Genomic DNA, 17,749 nt, shown 5'->3' with positions numbered 1-17,749 from the left:
TCATTACTATGATAGCTGGCAAAGATTCTTTGCTTGACTAAACTTTAGTTTAGTCAGGCTTATACCTTCTAGGCTTATCTTTGCACTTCCATATAAAATTCAGTTTTAGCAAGAACCCCAAGTTGGTTTAGTAAGTGCCCTTCACCCTCAATTTCTGATCAAGTTCCTCATCCTCTACCATCTTCCAGGTGATGTCTGATCACCCTAACCTGTCTTCAGCAAGAATCCTATTAGGTTGGTTTAACCACATGCTCCTTACCCCTAATATTATCTCTTAATTATTTTCCATCCATTGACCCTCACCCAACTCCTTGACTATAAATTTCCACTTTCCCACCTCACATTCAAAACTGAGCCCAATCTCTTTCCTTTACTGCAAAATTCCATTGCAGTGGTTCCTATCCCTATAGCAATGGTCCTGAATAAAATCTGCCTTGCCATGCTTTAGTAAGTATCATCAAATAATTTTAACATACTTAGATGTCCCCAACATTTATTATTCAAGAAGGGGACTTATACAGAGAAAGAAGTAGAAAATTCCATAGTTTCTCAGGCTGTTTATAGCCAAAGGCAGCGTAAATGTAAATTTTAATACTCTTCTCCTACTATCTCCTGCCAAGGAACAGAACACCATACAGTATCAACCTCAGGCACAGCAAGACCTTGGATAGGTGCTGGGTAGAATAGTCAGAAAATATCAACAAAAGGATATAGCAGTGAGAAGCTAGAGACACAATGATCTCATTCAAGGCACTATGACTGGTTGGCTTGTAGTGCAGAAGAAAAGAGAAGATGCCGTCAATAAATAAATGATTCTAAAATATAAAACACCTAAGACATCTCCCCTGGCTCTGTTTAGTAATTAGCAGCAGATCTACACTCTGCTGATAACAAAAATTTTTAAGTGATGATTTTTTTTTTTCAAAGAAAACATCTATTTTGTAGTTATCTGAAAGCTTCCCAAGCAGCAAGAACTTGAGAGACCAACATCCCAGAGGAAAAACAAGGTCAATGAAATGAGTTCAACATTCTTCAAGTTGTTTGCCATCTTGAGGTCTTTGCCTTTTCAGTTTAAAGACTAAGCAGAGAACAGCTGCCAAGTAGCAGAGAAACCAACAGATCTCACTGGGTTGGGAAGACAATAACTGGATTTCAGGGCTACCAAAGCAGCCAGGACTTTGAGGTCCAAATTTTGTAAAGAAAAGAGAGGTACTGAAAAGTGGGGCTATCATGTGGCAATATTCTTTGGAGATATTTGTGAAAGTCTTAACTTGCAGAGAGCAAGAGGCCAAAAGGAGTTTTCAGCAATCTTATCAGCTAAAGAGACAAAAATTGAAGTTTAGGACATACTAAGGAAGAGAGCCCCTAAGTGTAGGGGAAAACCAGAGGTAGGTCAGCAAAAGAGAACTGCAATCTGACCTCAGCATAGCTTAGTTCTGATTAGACTGAGGTGACCTGCTCTGCTCTAGTTGTCTATTTGAGAACAGGTTGAATACTCTAGAGGATAACACTATCACTCCAATATTCAATAAAATTTACCAGGTATTTCAAGAAACAGGACCAAAGGGAATAGGAGAACAAAGAATAGAAACAGAGCCACGGGTGACACACATATGGATTTATCACACAAGGACTATTAAGTAACTATAATTAAAAACTTAATAATATAAGTAATCAATAATATGTTCAAGAAAATAGATGATAAGATGGAGAATTTCATCAAAGAACTCAAATCTATTAAAAAGCAACAATAGTAAGAGGGAGGACTATGGAGACTTCAGAATGGTAAAGAATGGTAGATAAGACCTCTGAAAATCTGCTCCTCCGTAAAACCAACAAGATCACGGGCAAAAACTATCACAATTAATCTTTTCAGGACTCTAGAAATTAACTAAAGGTTTTCAATAATCAAGGGAGTTTATTCAAGAAAAATGACTGAGAGCAGTAACCTTTCTACTTGCCCTAATTCCATCCCCATCTCTCTTACTCAGCAAGAGACTTGAAAGCTAAGAGCTCTATAATTAAGGCGTCAGTAAAAAGCTGTACCCTAGTGGGTCTTTGGAGATCCCTAAAAGCTCCAACCCTGGCAAACTGGCATTATTTAACCTGTTTGCCAGCTCACTGAGAAAGCTCCAGTCTCAGGGATTTTCTTTATTTAACTTGCCTGCTAAATAAGGTAAACCTTACTCTTCAAGAACAGACTTGTCCTCACAGGACTTGTCAAAAATAATCAGTTAAACAATTATTTAATAATGCAACTTCCTGAGGTAGCATTAACAACCGAAGTTAACAAAAACTGATCAAAAATTGAAAAAAAAAAATTGGGGAATGGGAGCTTTGCAAAGCTCCAACTTATGTCTGAACATCTGAAAGGCCACATCCATAGGCAGAGCTATACACACACCCAAGAAAAAACTGAGGATGTCCTAATCTACCACCACTGGCTGACCTTAAGGCTCTGCCTGAATTGGAAATGAAGGCTAAGGCAAAGTTGTAAGCTGCCTGTTGGACCGTAGAAGACATGTCCCAACACAAACACAGAGCCCATTAGCAAGTGCTGGGAGATGTATTTGTTTGAGGCAGTTAAGGAAAGTCTCTGTTCATTAATTAGTAAAATGGTAAGCTAACAGAGCACATCCATACACAACAAACAATACAAACTCCACAGAAGTAGTCCAGGAAAGTCACTAAACAAACACACAGCAACAATAACAAAACAATAAACAGTAACAAGCAGCTGCGAAATTTTATTATTTAAGTGTTTTCATTAAATTTTAAAATGGACATTTAAATTCAAAATGTCCCTTGTTTTTTTTTTTTTTTTTTGAGACAGAGTCTCAAGCTGTCCCCTCCCTAGATAGAGTGTTGTGGGGTCATAGCTCACAGCAACCTCCAATTTAGGCTCAAGTGATCCTCTTGCCTCAGTTTTTCTATTTTTAGTAGAGAAGGGGTCTCACTCTTGCTCAGGCTGGACTCGAACTCCTGAGCTCAAGCAATCTACCTGCCTTGGCATCCCAGAGTGCTAGGATTACAGACATGAGCTGTTGTGCCTAGCCTGTGTCCCTTGTTTTTCAACTAAAATTATCACACACACAAAGAGACATGAAAGATAAAAAGATAAAGATACAAGATAAAAAAGCAATCAGTAGGAACTGTTCCTGAGAAAGTCAAAACATTGGACTTAACATGCAAAATCTTTAATTTAACTATTCTAAAACATGTTTAGGAATTAGAGAAAGCCATGTCTAAATAATGAAGGGAAAGTATGAGAATTATGTCTTGCTCAATAGAGAGTAGCATTAAAAATACTAGAAATTATAAAGAAGAATCAAGTAGAAATTGTGGGTTTGAAAAGCACAATAAGTGAAGTAAAAATTCTGGAGAGATGCTTGGCAGCAGATTGGAACTGGCAGAAGAAAGAATCAGTAAACGTAAAGGCAGGCCAACTGCGATTTTCCAGTCTGAGGAACAGAAAGGAAAAAGAATGAAGAAGACTGACTAGAGCCTCAGAGACCTGTGGGACACCATCAAGGTACTAACATATGCATAATGGGAGTCCCAGAAGAAAGAAGAGAGACAATCGGAAAGAACATTTGAAAAAATAATAGATAAAAACTTTCTAGAAAAATGTTAATCTATGTGTTCAAGAAAGTTGAAGAGCTCCAACTAGGAGAACTCTGAGGTAATAACTCATATATATATGAAGAAATAAAAAGCACCAATAAAGGCAACTATATAGACAAATATAAATAAATGGCAGACTAGGCATGGTGGCTCATGCCTGTAATCCTAGCATGTTGGAAGGCTGAGGTAGGAGAATTGCTTGAGGATAGGACTTCAAGATTAGCCTGAGCAAGAGCGAGATTACTGTCTCTACAAAAACCCCCCAAAATTAGCAGGGTGTGGTGATGTGCATCTGTAGTCTCAGTTACTTGGAAAGCTGAGGTAGGAGGATTGCTTAAGCCTAGGGGTTTGAGGTTGCAGTAAGCTGTGATGGCACTACCGCACTGTAGCATGGTCCACACAGTGATACCCTGTCTCTGAAAAAACAAAACAAAACAAAAATAGCAGAGTAAGTATATTTTTGTTTATTTTTTTCATCTGATTTAAAAGATAACTACTTATAGATGGGGTGGTGGCTCACACCTGTAATCCTAGCACTTTGGAAGGCTGAGGCAGGAGGATTGCTTGAGGCTGGGAGATGGAGACCAGCCTGAACAAGAGCAAGACCCTATACTACAAAAAAAAAGAAAGAAAGAAAGAAAGAAAAATTAGCCAGGCATGATGAGTCTGTAGTCCCAGCTACTCATGAGGCTGAGGCAGGAGAATCATTTGAGCCCAGAAGTCTGAGATTGCAGTGAGCTATGATGCTACCACTGTGTGCTAGCCAGGCAACTGAGTGAGGCTCTTTCTCAAAAAAAGGAAAAAAAAAAAATAGATAACTAATTGCATAAAGCAATAATTAAAAAAAACTGTATTGATAAACTTACAATGCACAAAGATACTACATGCATGAAAATAATATTACAAAGGAGGAAAGAAAGAATGAAGCAAATTTTTCATATATTATAAAATTAAGTTAATATTAATATTAACTAGATTATTTTAAGTTAAGATGTTAATTGTAATTCCACTAATAAAAGAACTTTAAAGAATATAGTAAAATAATAAGAGGTTTAAGATGGTATATTAGGATGTATCCATTTAACATAAAAGGTTCCACCATTGTTATGGAGGAAAAAATGAACTGAAAAAGACATAATATGCAAAGAAAATAAATAGCAAAGTGCAAACATAAATTCTACTTTGTCAGTAATTAGGTTAACTATAAACGGATTTGACATTCTAGTCAAACAGTAGAGGTGGGTAGAATGGAATGAAAAATGATCCAACTACATGCTGTCTCCAAGAGACATACTTTAGATTCAAATACACAAATAGGTGGAAAGTGAAAGGCTGGATGAAGATGTACCATTTATGCAATTCTAAAAAAAGAACTGGAGTGGCTGCAATAACATCACACAAAATAGATATGAGATACCACCTCATACCACTTGGATGGCTTTAACAAAAAAGAGAAAATAATAAGTATTGGCAAGACTATGGAGAAATGTGGAACCTTAATATACTTAGAGGATGTAAATGGTGTAGCCATTCTGTAAAATAGTATGACAGTCATTAAATGATTAAATATAGAGTTACCATAGACTCAATAGTTCCACTCCTTCGTTTATACCCTAAAGAAATGAAAACATATGTCCACACCAAAACTTATATACAAACAGCATGGCATCATTATTTGTAATAGCCAAAAAGTGGAAACAACCTAAATACTCAGCAGCTGATAGATGGGTAAACTTGAAAGCCCTGTACTAAGTAAAGAAGCCAGAGGAGAAAGACCCCATATTGTATGATTCCATTTATATGACAGGTCTAAAATGGGCACATCCATATAAACAGAAAGCAGATTAGTAGTTGTCTAGGGATGGGGGTAGAGAGGGAAGAGATAGGGGGAAGGAATGGGAATGATTGCTAATGGGTATGGAGTTTTCTTTTGAGGTGACAAAAATGTTCTAGAATTAGATAGCGGTAATCACATGCACAACTTTGTAAGTATATTAAAAATCACTGAATTATATATTTAAAAGAGTGAATTGTATGGTATACGAATTCTATATCAATCATGCTATTATTTTATAGAAAGAAATTCTAGAATTAGAAAATTGAATTATTGAAATTAAAAAAATCAATCAGTAGATTTCACAGCATACTGGACCCAGCTGAGAGAAGGATTCCTAAGCTTAAAAATAGGCCAATAGAAAATATCCAACCTGAAGAACTGAGAGTAAAAAGAATATGAAAGATACAGAGTATATGGTGAAAATGTATTTATGGGGGCAAGACATGATTGCAAGAGGGACTTTACCTAACAGTTGCAATCAGTGTAACCTGGCTTATTGTACCCTCAATGAATCCCCAACAATAAAAAAAAAAAAAAAAAAAAGAGGGTGGCGCCTGTGGCTCAGTCGGTAAGGCGCCGGCCCCATATACCGAGGGTGGCGGGTTCAAACCCGGCCCCGGCTGAACTGTAACCAAAAAAAAAAAAAAAAAATAGCCAGGGGCGTTGTGGCGGGCGCCTGTAGTCCCAGCTACTCGGGAGGCTGAGGCAAGAGAATCGCTTAAGCCCAGGAGTTGGAGGCTGCTGTGAGCTGTATGATGCCATGGCACTCTACCGAGGGCCATAAAGTGAAACTCGGTCTCTACAAAAAAAAAAAAAGAAAATGTTCAATGTACATGTAACTGGAGTCTTAGAAAGACACAGAGAGAATGGAGTAGAGTGATATTTGACAAGATAAAGATCAGGAAGTTTTAGAAACAGATGAAAGACCTCAACCCAAAGACAAAAGAAATTTAATGAACTTCAAGCAGAGAATATTACACACATGGATATCATACTGAAATGCTGAAAATCAAACATGAGAACAAAATATTAAAATAGTACACTGTCAAAGGAATAACTGTAGGACTTCTGACTTCTCAACAGAAGTGGTGGAAGTCAGAATTCAAATAAATGGCATCTTTAAATGGCTGATAATAAAATAATTGTCAATCTAGAATTCTTTCCCCAGCAAAACTGTCCTTCAAATGTAAAGGAAAAATAAAGACGTTCCCAGACAAAGATTGAGAGAATTCACCATTAGCTGACTTGAACCAAAAACAAAATAGAGTAAAAACAAAAAACTAGATGAAGAAAATAATTCCAGCAAAAGAAAAATACTTCCTTCAAAAAAATATAATAATTCAAGAGAGAAATATTGAAAGTCAGGAAGGAATAAATATTAATGGAATGGAGAAATATATTCGTAAAGACTGGGCTTGGTGGTTTACACCTGCAATCTCAACACTTTGGGAGGTCAAAGCAGGAGGATCACGTAAGACTAGGAGTTTGAGGTTAGATTGAGCTAGGGTTATACCCCTGAACGCCAGCCTGGGCAATAGAGTGTGACTCTGTCTCTACAAAAAGAAAAAAAAGCAATAAAGAAATATGTGAACAAATATGGAAGAAAAGCCCAGTAATATTTTTTAGGATTTAAAAATATATAGAAATAAATTGTAAGACAAACCCTAGGGTAATCATTAAAAGAATAAGACCTGTGAGGAAATATAAAAAATAAGGGTACACAAAAAATGACTAGATTTTAGACTCTACTTTCTTAGAAACGTAGCTGACAATATATTACATGCCAGCCAAGTATACTCACTCATGGTTCTCCAAAGCTGTCACATTGCTTAATAGCTCAATATGTCACACCTGCCTGTCCCTCATTCTGAAATTCTTCCTCACTTCCTACTATTCTTGATAAACTCATACTCTTCCTTTAAGACACTTCCAAGGAGAGCTCTGTTCATCTCTAAAACTTTACCCTTATTACATTACGTGCTGTAATTCTGGGGCAATTATTTGATGCATAATGCATAATTGTACCGAGGAACTCCTAGGAACCCTGGAGTATATAACATTTACGATTGCTCCCACTTCTAAGATATTTGATTCTCATTTACATGTAGCTTCTGACCCTGGCAGCTTTAACATATAAATGATGTTTGGAAGGAGCCTTCATTTGCTTATGCACTGATATTTGAATGGGTAACTGCTATGATTCGAATGTGTTGCCCAAAGTTCGTGTGTTGAAAACTTGATCCCCGTTGTAGCAGTGTTGGGAGCTGGGGCCTAAGGGGAGGTATTTGGGTTATGAAGGCACTGTCCTCATGTGTGGATTAATGCTGTTATCATGGGAGTGGGTTCCTTATTAGAGGATGAATTTGGCCCCCTCTTGCTCTTTCTCCCACACTCTCTTTGCCCTTCTACCAGGGGATAAGGCAGCACGAAGGCCCTCGCTAGATGCCAGTGCTTCAACCCTGGTCTTTCTACCCTCCAGAGTTGTGAAGTCATAAATCTCTGTCCTCTACAGATCACTCAGTCTCAGTTACTCTGTTAGAGCAGCACAAAATAGACTGAGATAGTGACCTTGTCACATCGTGATCGGAGTCAATACATCAGCCACATATAGCTTGCTGCTTTAGAGACCAGGACAAGAGGAAGCCACTCTTTTGTGGTATTGAGTATACACAGTAGGTTTTTGGGATAGTACCCTGGAGTTACACTTACAACTCTGTTATAAAGACACTAGGAATAGCTCAGAAAAAATGTAGATGCTTTCTGTTAAATTCATTTCTAGGAATGTCCAAAAATACCATTCATTGATTTGAACATAGCCTTTTCAAGAGAAGATAACTCCTCTTTGGTGTGAATAACTCCCCTTTGGTGGTTAGGGGTAAGATATAGTGTTATGTGGAAAATCGCTTTTTACAAATAAGTTGTCACAGCCATTCTAGGTCATGTGGGTCCCGTATTGCCATAGGATTGGGAAACTTTGGTGAGGCAGTGTGGAAGAAAATGGCCATTAGAACCAGACAAACCTGAGATTCAGCCTCCCCTCTGCCAGTTACTACTATGTGGCCCTTAACTTCCCTGAGTTTCAGTTTCCTCCTCTGAAAAATGAACTTCCTATTATTTTGTAGGTTGTAGTAAGGACATAAAGGCTCCCAGCACAGTGCCTGCACACGGTGAGTGTTCAGTGCAGAAGTCCTCCCTCATCTGCAGTTGCGTTTCCATGGTTTCAGTTACCTACAGTCAACTGCAGTCCAAAAATATTAAATGGAAAATTCAGAAACAAACTTAAACGTTTTTAAAATGCATGCTAGTCTGAGTAGCATGACTGAATCTCACACTATCCCGCTTCCTGAGCAGAACGTGAATCATCCCTTTGTCCAGCATATGTAGGCTGTCTACGTTCTCTGCCCATGAGGCACTTGGTGGCTGTCTGTTATCAGACTGCATGTCACAGTATTCCAGTGCTCATGTTCAAGCAAGCCTTATTTTACTTAATAATGGCCCCAAGGAACACAAGTAGTAATCCCGACAATTCAGATATGCCAAAGGGAGGCTGTAAAATGCTTCCTTTAAGTGAGAAGGTATAAGTTCTTGCCTTAACAAGGAAAGAAAAAAAAAAATCATAGACTGAGGTTGCCAAAATCTACAATAAGAACTAATCTTCTATCTGTGAAATCGTGGATCATATTATGAACAGTATATTGTGATGGTGGTTCTATTTTATAATTGTTTTGAATTTCTCATTGTACCTAATTTATAAATTAAACTTTATTATAGGTATATATGTATATGAAAATAACATATATAGGGTTCATTACTACATATGGTTTTAGGCATCTTCTGCAGGTCTTAGAACGTATCCCTTGTAGATAAGGTGGATTTATTGTAAATGATCTCTAGCTATTATATACCCTTAGTGAAACTGTTATTAAAGCAAATTTAAGAACAAAAACAAAACACCTTCAATCCAATACTGGACCTGTAGGTACTCACAGCAAAATCTGTTGTTTCATTTGCATTGTTGTGTATGGAAATAAAAAAGATATAACCCGTAAAAGATTTTATTTAGTTAGAAAAGTGGAACGTGTCATGAGAAATTTTTGAAAATTCGTACTGAGGCAGGTGAAATAAAGAATGAAGAAGGATATTAGAAATAATTCACTTTAAAAATCAGAATTTTCTCTGTTGTGTGCCAGAGAATTTCAGTGAACACTGAACGCACTAAGAAGTTTCTGCATTCAGTCTTTGCTATGAAGTTTGACCCTAGTCAGCTGAAACATTCCTCTAAGTTTTCAAGAAGACAAAGTTAACACAACCACATCATTTTCTTTAAACAAAGTCACACCAAATTAGCTAGTATATCCCCATAAGCCAGGAATAATGCAAATACGGTAGTAGAAATATGACCAATTTAATGTCGACTGCGTGTGTTTTTGATAGATTTATATGGGGAGGAAGTACACATCTTTTATCCCCAAATATGAGTCAGGCTCAAGGTGAGGGAAGGAGAGATTTGGTTGAATGAGAAAAGAAAATTCTGCTTTGAGGCCAGGCGTGCTGGCTCATGACTGTAATCCTCGCACACCGGGAAGCCAAGGCAGATGGATTGCCTGAGCTCGAGAGGTCGACACCAGCCTGAGCAGGAGTGAGACCCCATCTCTACTAAAAATAGAAAAACTAGCCAGGTGTGGTAGTGCACGCTTGTAGTCCCAGCTACTCAGGAGGCTGAGGCAAAAGGATCACTTGAGCCCAAGAGTTTGAGGTTGGGCCACGGTGTACTATCCAGACCAACAAAGTGAGACTCTGTCTCAAGAAAAAAAAAAAAAAAAAATTTTTTTTTGACTGGAAAGTTAAAGGATTTGCCAAGAGATGGGGAGAGAAGAACTTTTAGAGGAAGTTTGAAGTGAGGTAGGGAAAGAAAAAGAATAAAGCTGTTTGTTATTGCATCTTACTTAACTATTTCAACAAACAGAGTCTACTGTGCAGGTTGTTCTGTGGTGTTATTCCACAGGCTTATCAGGAGGTAGGCCTTAAGAAACAAGCACAGTGCAATTTATCTTCCTAGTAAATATCATAATGCTTTTCCTAAAAGGATCTTTGAGGATCTCTATGAGTCTAGTATCAGGGGTGGTTTTGCTTCTCGGGACCAAATGTGCTTTTGTCCAATTGCTATGTCAAATGAACTATGAAATGGGGGTGTCAAGGAGAAAAGTCCACCTATGGGATGTATTTTATCACTGACATAGTTTACAGTTGCTAACACACGTTGATAACACAAAACAGATGAACTTTTAGTCTGCTTTATTATAGTTTACACATTTCCTGCAGAAAATGTACCCCCTTACCACCTGCACCTTAAGTGGGCTGCTCCTTCTATTTTTATCCTGAGGATGCTGTAAATCATGTTTCACAGGTGAGTTTTCCATCACGTTTCAGATACTAGAAGGTTTGGAGTCAAACTTATATGCCTCCTCCCCGCCTGCCGGTCAGTACCTTTTGTATGCTAGGCCTCAGCCCTGGCTCCATTTAGATCGCTATTTTTTTTTTTTCCACTTTCATCCTTCTCTCTTTTATTTTGAAATCCACTTCTCATGAAATTATCTTTGCGTGCATATCTTTGCAAGCCCTTTTAGATCCTCTTTGCTGCCATATACAGAAGCAATGTAATCAACAGGAAGAAGGATTTTCAATGCACATAGGAATTTTTTTTTTTTTTGAGACAGGGTCTCACTTATTAACCCTCAGTAGAGTGCCATGGCGTCACAGCTCACGGCAACCTCCAAATCCTTGGGCTTAGGCCATTCTCTTGCCTCAGCTTCCCGAGTAGCTGGACTACAGGAGCCCACCACAATACCCAGCTATTTTTTTGTAGCAGTTTGGCCGGGATTGGGTTTGAACCCGCCATTCTCGGTATATGGGGCCAGTGCCTTACCCACTGAGCCACAGACACCACCCAGGAATTATCTTTGTGTTGAATCACATGTGTAGTTGATTCTAGGCACGACCTAAATTTGCACATTTCAAAATGCAGTCAACGATGCTACAATACTATTTTAGAAGGTTTTCTTAGGAAACAGCACCATGCGGCATAACTCACCTACCCCAGTAGTGTGATCTCCCTTTGGTCCTGTGTAGGAAGTAGGAGTTTCTCCCCGCCTCCTGTGCCAGCTGCTCCGGTTTCTTTTCTCCTGAGTAAAGGCACATTCATTTTGTTCGAAAGTACACTCGCCAGGTGTATGTGGAAGCCTCTCTGCAAGGAAACAGCAGCTGTTGCAATCGCTGAGACACTTTCAAGGAATACGTGTTGCTGGCAATCGGCTCTGTGTGCCTGGTTTCTGGCCATATGCTCCGCAATGGAGAAGCAGCTGCCCCCGCCCTCCCCACCTTGCCTCCCACCTATGGGAAGTTCTTGCCTCCAGCTGGAGGCTGCCCTTCTCCATCCATCCTGTCACAGGGGCAGAGAGAACTATCAGAAATCTATCTAGATTGAAAATACTGGGAGACACTTTGCGAAAAACTTTCTCTAAATTGTCAATTGATTTGTGTGAATTAGCTTACAAAGCTATGAAAATTCAAGGCAGAGTGCCTTTATAAAAATTCAGAAAATAGTAAAATTATACCACTTATAATGCATGAAAGTTCTTCAGAAATCCCTGAGTGAAGAGTACCCTCATAACAACTCTCTAGCTGCTTTGGAGGAAGAGAGAATGGCAGAGAGCTCAGGTAATTCGGAAGGCAGAGCTGTGTGGAGCAAGGACACAGCATTCATTGCTCTGTGCCTCAGTCTTCCTATCTGTAATGTGGGAATACTAATGGCACTTACTTCATGGGCTTGTGAGGATTAAAGGAGATGGTGTGAAAATGCCAAACATGAAGTTGTCAATAATTATGAGTGAAATAAGTAGTAAAATCAAATAATACTAAAACTTGGTTTTTTAATGACACTTAAAGCCTTATTTTTCTTTTCCATAATAAAATGTTTGTGTCTTCGAATGCTGTCTATAATAACTTTAGTAATTGTTATTAGAAGGGTACTACTTCCTGACTGGGCACTTCTTTGTCTGAACTTGTTTGTCCCCTACTCCATCTAGATTCTACGCAGGTTTTTCTAATAAGTAGCCTATCTTTTATGTCTCTTATGTCATAGTCATTTTACTTCACTTTATTTTACACATTAGCTGATGGAGTCTCATTCCCTCTTTCTAAAATCTTTTATTGATTTGTGTTGTGTACATGCATAGATTTGCTACATGGATATGTCACATAGTGGTAAAGTCTGGGTTTTTTCTAACCCTTCCCTGATCTATGCCTTGATGGTAGAGATTTTTATCTGTGTTGTCCTTACAGTACCTGGCAAATCAAAGGCCTAAAACCACTTTGTCTTTTAATTAAGATAGAGATTCTTCTCCAGTGCCAGATTGATACAAAAATTTTCCTGGTCATCAACAAAATGGATACCCCATGATTTAGGACGGAATGGTAATTAGCAGGTGCAGACCAATGATCTAGGTTGATGTCTGTACTGTTTTTTTATTAAACATAATAATCAGCACATAGCCACCTACCATGACTTGATTTTGTTACTATCATCAGTACTTGGTCTATTGTTCCACTGTCATTCAATTCACTTTGAAAATACTTGTTTTATTAAAATTTTAAAATTATATGCTTAGCAAGTATCTGTGAAATAAGAATTTCTTCAATATTGCTGAAAATCTTCATTCATGTAAGACAACAACATTGATAAGAACAGAAACAATTACAGTAGAAAGTATTTGTTCATAAAGAACAATTTTGTGTCCGATCCTATGCCAAGGATTGTATGTGTATTATGCTCTATATTCAGGTAGCTATTCCATAATCCCCCTTACAAATGAAAATAAGGGGGGAAGTCACATGAACAAAGACATACATAACATCCAACTCACCATTTCTAAGTTGCAAAGCTTACTGCACAGTTCTGCAGCAGACACTTTTGCCAAGAAAAGCAAAGGACTGACTAGCACAGATTACACGCATGTGGTTCTTAGAGAAACAGGAGGCATCTGCCAGGGAGACGAAGAGCTGAAATGACTGCTGTCTTACCTGGAGACCAGCAGCTTCCCAACTGCACTGTAATGTCGTCCAAGACTACAAGCCCACAGTCCCAGAAACTTTTGCACAGACTCATGAACACCACCTGCAATTCATAAAAATAAAGCCGTAAATTCTGTTCCCTGAAAATTGGAAACTCTCACAACCTGGGATTTACTTAGCACAGCAGGCATGCCTACGCAAACCACAAATACTTCTTCATTGTCCCTAGGAATAATAGAACTCAGTGGCACAAAGAATGGTTATCGTTTATATATGATCCTGGAGATACTTATCTTACTTTTGTGTGTGGAGTCATAAAAACTGTGCATAGGAATGGTGTAACCAGTGGCACTCTGTGAAGAATTCACAGGAAGAATGAGAAAAGCAAGAGGTGAACTGAGGGACAGAGAAAAGCCTATCAGGTTTTAAACATTTTCTCCACATAATTCTCAAAGAATATAGAGTTGATGGATTTCCAAGAATTTTCCAAACATTTCCAGTACAACACTATTGATTTTTTTGAAATGACTTTCTGGCGATGTTGCTTCATTCACGTGGTGAACAAAGTCCCAGTGATTTGCCATCTGGAGACTTATACTCCATTTCCAAAGACAAAGATTTATGCTCCCTGTTGGTATTGCTGATAAAAGGCCTAAACACAGTTATTTTATCAGTTCAAACATTTTTATTGTTTTGTATGTGAAGGAGAAACAAATCCATACCATAAATTATTATATTTATTGTGCCAGAGAAAGAGAGAGAAGTCTTGGATTTCTTTCCATTAGGCCATTTTTTAAGGGTACTTTTCATACATATGATGAGCAAAGAGCACTTTATAAAGCTATTATATTATATTTTCGTTGTCCTTTCAGTTTACAAAACTGCTTCCCATGTTTTGAGTAAGTAGCACAAGCCCATGCGGTCCAGTTCCATCCAAGAATTATAAATCTCAATTCCAACAAAGATAATATGTGATATAGCAGAAACTAAGCCCAACTTATAAATAATGAGAACATTTGATTTTTTTTTAGGTTCGAATAGGCAGAATGCATGTTTTAAATTTATTTGTATGACTGTAGGGTCCCTTTGCTCTTTGATGATTAGCTTTATCACAATGTTGAATTTACTTAAAAAGAAATTTCAAAATCATAGGACAGCTTACTGGTATGTAAAATATAATATGTCTTAAGCCAAAATCTTCATGATAATTACTAATTATAAGATGTGTGAAGGTTTATTTTCACTGTATTCATACTGCCTTCAAACATGAAAAGAAAAGCTTAGAGTTTTAACAATGTATAACTACAAAGAACAAAACAAAACAGGGTGGGTTTTTTGGTTGTTGCTGTTTTGTCATTTTCTTCTGTTGATTTTTTTCATCTTTGTAAATTCTACAGATTATCTGACCTTAAAATCTGTTACTTGCAGTCTGATGAGAATATTTCAGATTGTGTATGAAACCAGCACATTGTACCCCTTGATTGCACTAATGTACACAGCTATGATTTAACAATAAAAAATAAATTAAAAAAAATCTGATACTTGTAGGGTGTAAGCCTGGGAACTTATTTCCCATTTACAAAGCAATGGTCTGTGTCATTAGCCCTGAATGCAATTTTTGTTATTATAAGGACATTTTAATGTGTCTCAATAATTGACTTAATTGTGCTGCAAAGAGAAAGGTCTTGGCTTTCTTTCCTTTTGGCAGCTTCTAAGTCTATTTTTTACCAGGAAACTGAAAAGTACTTTTTCAAAATAAATAAATATCCCCTTTTTTGAAAGAGATATGTTAACTTGCTTTCATGTGTTTATTAGTGTTTATTTTATAGTGACCATTAAACCAAATCAGAAAGCAAACACCCAAAATTTCAAAAACAGAAGAAAATATAGTATTAACAATCTAAGAAACAAGCCCATCATCAGATCTGATGACTTGTAAATATTATTCACTAATAGAGAAATATAGTCCTCTCAGAATGTTCAGTGGAAAAACATGGATAAATAAAATAAAATAAAATCATACCTAACTCATCTGTAAATATATAGAAAAAGTCTGAAAAATTTGCCAAACTTATAACAATTATGCTAGACTCATGAAAGTATGGGTACTAAACAAACATTCTTCCTATTTTCTATATTTATATTTGAAAAAAAGAAAAAAATCAGGGGAGCTATGATTCAGAGGTGGAATAATGACTTGGTAATTATTATTTCCTAGATTGTCATCGTCTATTTTGAGAGCCAATATAATAGATACTCTTTATGGTCATCTCAAACAATTTGTGAACAGCCGCAGTGGGTTGAATGAAATGTTGAAGATGTTTTGGACACTATCAGGCCACTAGCTTTTTCTTGTGTTAGAGCTCTTTGACACTTAGAACACTAGCCAGACCACGTGTTATTCTGTCTGGTTAAAGAGCCTAAAGTCAGTCAGTTTCTGATTAGATTCAAACTGTGGCCTCATGCCTCAAATTTGTTGAGCAGTTGTCTGTCCACATTCCAACACATAAAAGAAAGATCAGCTTGTTTAACACATTGGATTTTCCAGCTGCTATTAATAATGCTGATAATGTCAGCTATTTTGGGGCTACCAGTTTACATTTTGTAGGCCGCATGAGGTGGAGAGGTTATTTTAGGACAGTTGGTGACTGGGCAAGATGTTGAGTGGGCCTGATTGAGACAGGACAAAGAAAAAGCCAAACATCCTGGCCTGTTCTTAAAAGCTCTCCTTCTGGGGACAGTTAAGAATGTGACAAGAAGGAAATTAGCTATGGTCTAAATTCTTTATTTACAGATCTTTTTTAAAAAAACCCCACAATATTTCATTTCATTCAAAGCAAGTAGAAAATCTCTAAAGACTAGAAAAAAATCTTAGCTTGAATGTATATTAATATCTATCTCAGGGGGGGAAAAGAGGAGGCCCCAGGTAAAATGATATTTCTTACACAGTTTTTTCTGATTTTATGTAAATCACTTAAAAGTTAGTACATGAAACTTGTTGTAAATCAATGTGTTTCAGCGTACTCAAAGTTCCAGTCCTAAGGTACCAGGAATACTTTAATATGTTTGTTTTGATGGAGAATATTCATTGTTGAGGAAACCTACCTAGACTAAACTTTAGAAACACAAATAGGCAGTGAATAGAGAGCTATACAAACATATTTGCAAAGAAATAATGTTAAATATAGTCAAGTAAGGATCAGCAATATTACTTAACGTATTCTTTATTACACTAAAAATAGACATTGTCATTTTTTTTTTTTTTGAGACAGAGTCTCAAGCTGAAGCCCTGGGTAGAGTGTTGTGATGTCACAGCTCACAGCAACCTCAAACTCTTGGACTTAAGTGATTCTTTTGCCTCAGCCTCCTGAGTAGCTGGGACCACAGGCGCCCACCACAACGCCCGGCTATTTTTTTATTGTAGTTTGGCCGGGGCCGGGTTTGAACCCGCCACCCTCAGTATATGGGGCTGGTGCCCTACCCACTGAGCCACAGGCACCGCCCGACATTATCATTTTTTAAAAATCCTCAACAGAGTATTTCATCCTCAGCACTACAGGTATTTTGGGCCAATTTTCTGTTGTGGGGGACTGCTCTGCGCATTGCGGGATGTTCAGCAGCAATCCTTACCTCTACCCACTAGCTGCCAGTGTCGCCCTCAAGTCCTGACAATCAGAAATGTCTTCAGACATTGCCAAATATTTTGTGGGGTAAAGAATCTCCCTGGCGGAGAATCACTGGTCAAGAATAGTAGAAAACTGCTATGTGGATTATAGAAACTCCCACTTACTAAATTCCTATTATATGCAATCTCTGATTCCCTGCTGATTTCAACCTACTTATTCTCCCCACTCAGAATAAGAGTGTTTTCATCAATGGACTAGATCGAGTTAGCTTTCTCTTCTTCTGCATCATCACGTGTTGATTCTAACCAGCAATGGAATCTCTTCAAGTCCTGGGAACCAAAGCTAAAGGAACAGAAACACAAGGCAGTCAGACGAATACTCAAACTGCATAATCCCCCTGCAGACCACGGGGAAAATCTGGCCCCTTTCCCTACCGTAGCTTTGGACTGCATTTCTACACAGACCCTCTCCACAGCAACTTTCTTCCCCCAAATAAAAACCTTTGCCTACAAAAGTCCAGCAAAGTTCCTAGATCAGGGATTTATGGTTCCAATTTTCTATTTCAAAAAACTGCAATTATCAGAGGGCAATA

General features: G+C 37.8%; 1 protein-coding gene across 4 annotated transcripts in view; it reads right to left on the bottom strand.

The window, feature by feature from the left end:
* Nucleotides 1-17,749, bottom strand: part of MAMDC2 (MAM domain containing 2) — a 172,101-nt gene that overhangs the window by 17,189 nt on the left and 137,163 nt on the right. For 3 of the 4 annotated variants that reach the window (XM_053574768.1, XM_053574778.1, XM_053574789.1), the window contains 2 exons: nt 13,541-13,634; nt 11,553-11,705 (listed from right to left, as the gene is read on the bottom strand). In XM_053574768.1, coding sequence (XP_053430743.1) covers nt 11,553-11,705; nt 13,541-13,634 — 247 coding nt within the window. The remainder of the gene's footprint in view (nt 1-11,552; nt 11,706-13,540; nt 13,635-17,749) is intronic. The other variant, XM_053574798.1, reaches the window with a different exon arrangement.

Source organism: Nycticebus coucang, chromosome 2 (assembly GCF_027406575.1).
Source record: "Nycticebus coucang isolate mNycCou1 chromosome 2, mNycCou1.pri, whole genome shotgun sequence".
Taxonomy (NCBI): Eukaryota; Metazoa; Chordata; class Mammalia; order Primates; family Lorisidae; genus Nycticebus; species Nycticebus coucang.
This window is presented reverse-complemented; position numbering and strand designations above follow the sequence as displayed.